Below are 8,573 nucleotides of genomic sequence, written 5' to 3'. Positions count from 1 at the left end.
ATTGAGTGCTCATCCTCCTTTTTGAGAACAATGGTGATGTAAAGTAGGATTTTTAAGTGGTTCTCACACAAACATATGATGACCTTTTTTGGATTAGTATTCTGAAAATCAAACTGCCCAACAGTATACAAAGGAGTATCACAATGCTAAACATGAAGCAATAATAGTATTCCAAAAGCATTTAATACAAAACAACATTTGACTATATAACACTTTTACTGAACCAACGTTTTAATTGCATGACTTTTAATTATAGTAAAGCTTTTGAGTATGATGGTTTAATTTCAGGTCAATAATAATAGTTTATGATATGGCTGAATAAGGTTTGTTGGATTAATTAATATTTGCAGGAATAATTTCTCTCTGGAGGAAAACATCTCTTAGCTTATAAGCGGAACAACCTAAACATTTGATGTATAATTAAGTAATAAGTATTACATAATAATAATAATAATAATAATAATAATAATAATAATAATAATAATAATAATAATAATAATAATAATAAAAGGTCTGGCAGGCATTTTCTTCCTCATTCTCCAACACTGACCATCTTCATATATAAACATATGTACAATGGGAATTGGCATAGGCAGAATAGATTTAAGAGTTCCAGTTTGTGGAAACACTTCAAATCTATAGGAATTAAGCTTTTTTCGAGGAAACATGTGTTGCTTTGAAGTAGAAAATAGTACAAGGTTTAAGTTCTGACACATTATCATCAGAGACGCACTGCTTGCAGACATGCGCAGTAGCGACAGCGTCGATCCAGCCGATTTGAACAACTTCCTGGTCCGGGAAATCTGACATTATCGCGATAGATAGACAGCAGCCCAGCGGCAGCGGCCTGACGTTGGAATGTGAAACTATAAGTTGTTTTGTCAAAACAAATTATTGACAAATCTTGGCGTAACATTTCAGAAACATCACAGCTCTCCACAGGACTCAGCTATGGTCCGAGACATGAAGGAGACTCCTAACACATGGTGAGTTTTTATATAGCATTCAGTGGCTAACGCTCGCTGCCTTTAGCATGGTTAGCTAGATAATCCATCAACACCCAGGCTTGTGACAGCTGACCAGCCAACAGCACCAAGCTAAGGTTAGCATTAGCAATGTTAGCTGGCAGGCAGTGAAATATATGAGTTATCTAGTTTAAACAGGTGACTTGTTTCGGGGAGTGTGCTGCTGGCTTAGTGGCGGGTAACATCGGACAATGTCACTGGATTGTTGATTTCCTGTCGCAGCCACAATGCACACAGGTGCGGTTGTTTGTTTGAGTGGTGCACGGAAGCTAACAGATGCTGATAACTAGCCTGCTAGCTAGCACTGGTATGTCGTCGTTGCTCGGTGCAACAGTATGGTTAAACAAACAACAACAGACTGACAGGCACCTTGCTAGCTATCATGTGCTGATTTGAACGAGTGACAGTGATACCGGCGTGTTTTCTCTGTGTTCGTGTGTTTGAATCGGGTTGTTTCACCTCTCTTCGTGGGTGTTTCTGTTTCAGGTAGACATGCCCACTAAAACAACTCAGTTTATGTGTTCGCTGTAATTACTGCTGACACATTTGGGTGTTCGACAGGCATTTGACAGGCCAACACTGCTGATGGGATTATTGAGAGCGCTCCCACGGCATTTGAGTTCTGTCTTCAGTTTTTTTATCATTTTTATATATGCAGGGGATGAGTGGAGATCGGTTGTTTCAGCGTTTGCAGCTCTGGGCTCGTTGACTCTGTGCTGGCTCAGGATGGCGCAGGGAGGCTCTCAGCTGGACTACCACATCCTGCAGGACCTCAAGCAGCGTTTCCCAGAGATCCCAGAGGGGGTAGTGTCACAGTGCCTTCTGCAGGTAAATACACAATTGCACACCTTTTTCATGCACATGCTCAGAAAAAGCTATGTGGACATTTATTTTGTCCGTAGAACAATATCTTCCTGTGTTTGCACTAATAATAGTATAGTTATGATATTTCCTTATGACTGATCTGCACTGCATAACTGACATTGTTCACTGTTGCCTTCTCAGAACAACAATAACCTGGATCTTTGCTGCCACCTGCTGGCTCAGGAGAGTAACAGATACCTGTATGGAGAGTTCCATCACAGTCCAGATGAGGGCCTACTGAATCGAAATCACATGCTGCACATTAGCCCTGGATACCCGGGCTCAGATGCAAGCAACACAAATGGAGGGGCAGCAGGAGTAGGGCGCTCTCTTGTGCACAGCACCAGTGACAGTCACATCGAACCGCAGCGACCCAGCTACCCTGAGCCACTGTCAGCCCCCGCCACTATGGCCCCCTCCCCAGGATACAATCCCTTCTTCATGAACGATCAAAGCCGTTCGGCTAGCACTCCCACTCCTCCACCCACAATGCAGGGCATGTCTCCCACATACACCCCTGTCCCACGCTACACTATGAACCCGATAACAGTCACAATTCCTCAAAGTATACCCAATATCCCACAGGCCCTGCAGATCCCCCCTGGGCACTATTGTAACAACAACAATGCCACCCTGTATATCCGACCCTCACCCTCCCAGAGCCCACAGCCGGCCCCCTGGTCCTCGTCGGTGGCGCCAGTGTATCAGCATCAGCAGTCTCCCTATAGTACTCCCACATACGGCTCACCTTACAGCTCCCCTCAGCATCAAGTCCAGCCCCAACAACAGCCCCAGCCGCAACCCCAGCACCAGCAATATGTCTTCCTCCCCATTAGCTCCCCAACCGTTCCCAGCATGCCCTTTCATCACCAGCAACATTCCCAGCAACAGCAAGCGGTATATAGGCCCTACCACACAAAAAACCCCCTCAAGAACCAGATAGAGATTACTATGGAGGGGCCACGACCTCGCAGCAACTCACCTGTGCACACCCCCCACCCCCAGGGAGCACATTACATGGCCACCAGCCCCTCGCCCAGCTCCCCTTCAAGGGGCATCACTATGATTGGACCTTCAGGCCAAGCAGCCTTCCATCCTGGGATGTACCTACAGCATCAAGGCCCTGCAAGACCCCGGCCTGCCTCCTCTCCTCAGCCAGGCCAGTCTGCATACACCTTCAAAATCCAAGTGTCCCCAGGGGTCCAGCCCCAGAGGCCGCTCAGCTCGCCTCCTGTTGCCGAAGCAGAGTCTCTTCTCAACATAGTAGACCAAGGGGAGCACAACGCTGCCCCTGCACCCATCCTGCCCATCTCCGCTCTGCCAGGCAACATAGTCAGTCAGTTTCAGCACATGCCCCGACGTTCAAGCTCAGGCTCCGATGACTATGCCTACACACAAGGTAAGGGTTTCCTGTTACTATCCGTTGCGCTGCAAGTGTTTTTGACCTTCTGCAAGTATTTACATTGGATGTGCTTTTGGACTTCTCTGGAAATCAACATGCGAGTTGGCCAACAATTGATCAGTGTTGCTGCCTTTCTCGTGTTTTTTTTCACAAGATGTGTTTACTAGTTTATTCAGCCCCTGTATATCAATGAGAGGGTTGCTTTTATATTCACATGGAGTATTTACAATGCCCTTAAGTGAGATAAAAGGTTTTATATGAAATATATTGTCTATTATTTTCCAATTTCAAGAATGTTGTGTTTGTTGTGTCCCCCCCCAGCTCTCCTCCTCCACCAACGTGCCAGGATGGAGCGTCTAATGAAGGAGCTGCTCATGGAGAAGCAGAAACTAGAAAAGCTGAAGGCCGATGTCAACAACATGGAATATGATACGCTTCAAAGGCGCTTTCGAAGGGTCAACTCCACCAGTCTTATACCCAGAGTAAGTCATATTCAACACAAACCTTTTGGTGCTATTTGACATGATCACATAAGATAAGGTACAACAATAGGCTGGGAAACTATAATTAGTTCAGTATTTGGAATATTTTAGACTGTGGACTAAGTCATGTGTGTTTTTTAAAAGGCAGAATTAGAATAAAAAATCAAGCTTTACTTGCCATTTTAAAAACTTCATTTAAGGTGAAGAAAAGTCCAGAAAAATTGCCATACCAATCATACAAATTAATGTTTGAAACAATTTCCTAACAGTAAGACAAAGTTCGAAAGGAGATATGGGGAATATTTTGTTGTTTTTTACTCCCCAAATGTATTCTAATTGAACTGGGTTGTGTGTTTTTGCCGGTTGCAGCCTGAAGAGATGACTCGGTTGCGGAGTCTGAACAGAAAACTTCAGATTGATATCGACTGTTCCCTGAAGGAGACGGATCTACTGCAGTCTAAAGGTATACATACACACGCACACGTACACGCACAAATGCACATTGCGACACATAAGTCTCTGAAGTGTGTCCATGATTTATTTGAAGCATTGATCTTGAAAGAGCCAAGCCCCGCAGCAGGCAGAGCTGGCTCTTAACTGATGGACGAGGCTCCATCACACTGCACAGTGCACACTGATGCACAAATGAGCAGTCTGTGACAGGACCTGGGCCAATGCAAGGTTGACCCTTATTGGGTTCATGCACAGTGTTCGGTGTGTACGTGGTCATTGTTGATTACGTAATTGATTACAGCATTGCCCTGATATTAACCACAGTGTGTGGAAATGAGTTGCAGCGCCAAACATATTTACAAGAAGTGTTGTTTTTGGAAGCTGAAACAGTCAAACTGGCAGCAGGCTGTCACGAGTTTACTTAAAACCGGCCCAGTGCCCATGAACATTTGGTTGGTGGTGTGCCTGAAAACTCGCAGAGCATTGTTCCACTTTGTTTCAGTGTTCACAAAGCCTTTTAGCAAACACTGGCTGATATGTCATGCAAGTTGTTTTTAACACTGGCTTTCTTTCTGCCACTCTTCCATAAAGCTGTAAATGATGAAGCACCCGGGCAGCAGTTGTTATGTAAACAATGGTTCTTCTCTGAGCATCTGAATGCTGACTTCCTTCACCGTTGCCCCTCTGACACTGGGTATTATGAATGGCCTGCTCTGTCAATGTAGAACGTGCAGGAAAAAAGCTGCCGCAAAATAATTGGATTTGCTGGACAACCATTCAGTCTCAACCTGTCCTACCATACCTCGATGCATTGTATTTTTATTTTTATTTCTAAACACTATAAGCTAAGCACAGTGTTTCCCACCGATCTGAAATATACGTTGGGCGGGTGGTGGCAGCGGGGGGGGGGAATTTTAACAACATGTTTATTTATTGACTACTACCCACAAACAAATGGAAATGGGTTACTATTTAAAAAAATAAATGTATTTCTAAATGTATTTAGGAACCTATCCATGTGATTTTAAGTGGGGGTCGACCTCAAATCCTCTAGGGGGGTCCGGGGGCATACTCCCCCGGTAAGATATATTTTTAATTTTGGAGTTAAATGCATCAATCTGGTGCATTTTGAGGGGAAAATAAAGAGACTAGATCTATGGGAACACCTATATTAAGCAGAACTGGATACGATTTCAATAATCATAAAAGCATGGCCATAACCAATAACATACCATTTCCAATATGAAAAAAACACTGAAACTTGTTTATTTATTTATTTATTTATTTTTGGTTCATTTATAGTTGTGAGTGTGTCTGGGCTCCTGAATCAGCCTCTCCTGTCTCTCGCCTCTCCTCCCTGCTCCTCTTTGAGGCAGCAGCAAAGACTAGTTTTAGCTCTCAACAAGTTTTAAAAGTGTATCTTACCTTTTTTCACCTAGTTAACTTTTTATTTATTCATGCATATTTTACTAATCACATTACATTACATTTAGCTGACGCTTTTATCCAAAGCAACTTATAATGACCGATTACAGGGACATTCTCCCTGGAGTAATTAAGGGCTAAGTGCCTTACTCAAGGGCACACTAGTGGTGGTGTTCCTGGCGAGATTAGAACTCACAGCCTTCCGATCTTCAGCCCACCTCACTATCCATTAGACCAATCAATACCCTCTCAAATGGAAATATGTGTTTACATAAATGGTGACCACACCGTTTGAGACCCACTGAGAACTTAGACTAAGTTTACTATCTAAACACTCAGAGATTCCTTTACCTCACCTGAGCTGAGGTTATCCCGAGCTTGAATGACACACAGAGACCAATCAAGGGCTTTGATTTATGATCTGTATGACAGTGGCCACGTCGGCAGGCCACATCATGTGGACAGCCAGTCACCCTGTGTGAGGCAGGCCACTTAACAGGCCAGAAGGAGGCGAGATCAGAGCAAGGGAGCGAGGGATCATTGTCCACAAGTTAATCGATCGCAGATGGCGTCGTGGTCACGGACGAGTGGCAGGGAATAAATGCAAGTTTAAAGTTAGTATCATAAATGTTACACAGGTGTACACAGCTGTGTTTACCTTTTTCTGTTATTTACACAGAGATTTCTTTAATTTTTTTTGTTACTTCTGGTATTTTAACATTTGAGGCTTCGACCAGTTTTATTTATTGGGGGGAAAAAAATCTATTTGTAGTGTGGAATGAAGTGGAATGAATGGATGGTGTTGTAGGCCTTTGAAAATGGTGGTAATTATGTTAAAAGCCTAATTTGTGCGAGTGATCTTTGCGTGTCTTTTTGAGCTCAGCTTCACAAAGCATTTAATTGAACTTCAGAACGTTCCTTGCAGAAAATTCCTTCCAGTTGCACAAATAAATCAGTTAATCACTTTAACTGCAAGCCTGGAGCCGTTAGGCCTATATATCTTGTTGATGCTGCTAAAACTATGCATCCAAGCAGACAATGAAATAGTTTGTTAAAAATGTTGCGATTAATCTGATTTGGACAAAGCACCCAATTGGCTTTTTAAAAAATCCAACACTCATGCATTTAAAGTCTTATTGGTGCCAAAACAGTGCATGCGTTTGGTTGACTAACAAAGTACTAGCCAGATGATGTTTCATGACGTTTCTGTGGAAATTGAGATGGATTTAACTTTTTTGCATAAGGACCCTGCATCTTTTATTTTTTTGTATTCCTCTTTGTTGCAATGAATAAGGATGCTGTTACCGTCTGTCTGACCACGGCAGTCAGTCAGGAGTTTCAAGAGAAAAGCTGTAAACCAGTTGGACGGATTAGGCCTCTTCTCAGGATGGACACTTCCTAACAAACTTCTGTTTCTGGTTTTCCTCCACAGAAAAGTTTGATCCAAAAGCAATGAACAACTTTTATGACCACATTCAGCCCGGTCCTATTGTGCCGCCCAAACCTGGAAAAAAAGGTGAGACATTTCAATTTTTCACAACATAAGAGTGAGTCATGAGAGTTTTTCAATGGGATTTGTAAAGAAGGGAAGAAAAAATAGGTCTGTAAATTGATCATAAGTTAACCTGTTGCCAAGGAACAGATTTGAGCTTCTATGCATGACCAGTTGGGTCATTGCTCACAAACAGTATTTGTCCCCTTTGTCTTGCAGTACATTCAAGATTTGAAACATTCTATTTGAAAAACCGCGACAAAAACCTGGAATGACTTTTTTGGTCTCCAGAAATGTGTTGCCATGGAAACCAGACTAGAAACCTTGCCATTAAGTGAATTCTTAGTCTGTCAACATCTATACAGACAGTGACAGCCATGGTTAATTTCCCGCCCTAAGTGGAAGACTCTTACATTTTGGGCTTATTCATTTTATCACATTTATAAACACCCTTTTTTAATAAATGGCCTCTCCTATGTTTTTGTTTGAAGGAGAGCCGGGCCCAAAGCCGGTGCCGGTGCCGGTTCCGGGGCCCCAGAGGGACGAGGACTTTGAAGGAGCCCATTGGAACTGTGAAAGCTGCACCTTTCTCAACCACCCCGCCCTCAACCGCTGTGAACAGTGCGAGATGCCGCGCTACACCTGAGCTTAGCGCTGTGCTGTACTGCCCACCCCCGCCCTATCCCCTGCCGAACCTTGGATAGTATATCCCCACCCCTCGGTCTAGAGGTCTTTCCCTGTCAATCAATATACAAGCCCCTCTTACCTGCTGAGGAAGAGCCACTTTCCCTCTGTGCCCACTTGTCCTGCTCCCATCTACTACTCCTGTGCACTTTGACCCTTTATTTCCATTGGAGGATGATGATTCTTATTCAGGGCAGTTGGAGACTCTTATCATGGCAAATGTGTAAAAAGAGGGACTGGAACGCAGCAACTCCGGCAGTTTGTGGGTCGGGGCTCCGGAAAGGTCAAAGGGAATGAGGGTTGAGAAAGAGGAGCCAGCGGTTTAACTAGAGAACATTCCACGCAGAAAGAGTGACTGTCCCGTTTACACAACTGCGCCCATTCCTGAACTCAACATGGAGGCACTTCCACTTTAATCTAGGACTCTGACAGTGGAACAATGAAAGCAATGCTATACACATTCTGAGTAATGCGAAATGTAGACTGTACACTGTATCCGGCTCCGTATTAGAGCTAATTTCACTGAAAGAAGAACACTAAAGACATTTGCATAAAAGTATATTCCTGGTACTTCTATGCATATTATGCCACCCTGTATTACGTGTTCAGAAGATGTTGATTTCCTGTGCAAATGCCTCAACTTGCTGTACTTAATAAAGGAGCTGATTCTATGTGACTTGACCATGCACAGCTGGCATGTCGGCATAGTTTTTTTTAATAATTCCCAGATGATCCTTTTTCCTCAC

The 8,573-nt window shown here is 43.6% G+C and overlaps 1 protein-coding gene across 1 annotated transcript; it reads left to right on the top strand.

Annotated features, from left to right (window-relative positions):
- Positions 1 to 768: 768 nt before the first annotated feature.
- tab3 (TGF-beta activated kinase 1 (MAP3K7) binding protein 3) lies at positions 769 to 8,550 on the top strand. Its single transcript, XM_079652857.1, has 7 exons — positions 769 to 986; positions 1,684 to 1,853; positions 2,031 to 3,288; positions 3,613 to 3,773; positions 4,143 to 4,236; positions 7,084 to 7,167; positions 7,635 to 8,550. The coding sequence occupies exons 2-7, from the start codon at positions 1,752 to 1,754 to the stop codon at positions 7,787 to 7,789; spliced, it is 1,854 nt and encodes a 617-aa protein (XP_079508983.1). The 5' UTR covers positions 769 to 986; positions 1,684 to 1,751; the 3' UTR covers positions 7,790 to 8,550.
- The last annotated feature ends 23 nt before the right edge of the window (positions 8,551 to 8,573 follow it).

The sequence above is a fragment of the Notothenia rossii genome, assembly GCF_949606895.1.
Source record: "Notothenia rossii genome assembly, chromosome: 1".
In the NCBI taxonomy this organism is placed as follows: Eukaryota; Metazoa; Chordata; class Actinopteri; order Perciformes; family Nototheniidae; genus Notothenia; species Notothenia rossii.
The sequence above is the reverse complement of the archived record's forward strand: the minus strand, read 5'-3'. Positions and strand labels throughout refer to the sequence as shown.

Bases quoted from the DNA above. Each gene is read 5' to 3' on its own strand.
- tab3 (XM_079652857.1), top strand. From the start codon at position 1,752: ATGGCGCAGGGAGGCTCTCAGCTGGACTACCACATCCTGCAGGACCTC. The intron at 3,289-3,612 runs GTAAGGGTTTCC...GTCCCCCCCCAG, and splicing joins TGACTATGCCTACACACAAG to CTCTCCTCCTCCACCAACGT. The intron at 4,237-7,083 runs GTATACATACAC...TTTCCTCCACAG, and splicing joins GGATCTACTGCAGTCTAAAG to AAAAGTTTGATCCAAAAGCA.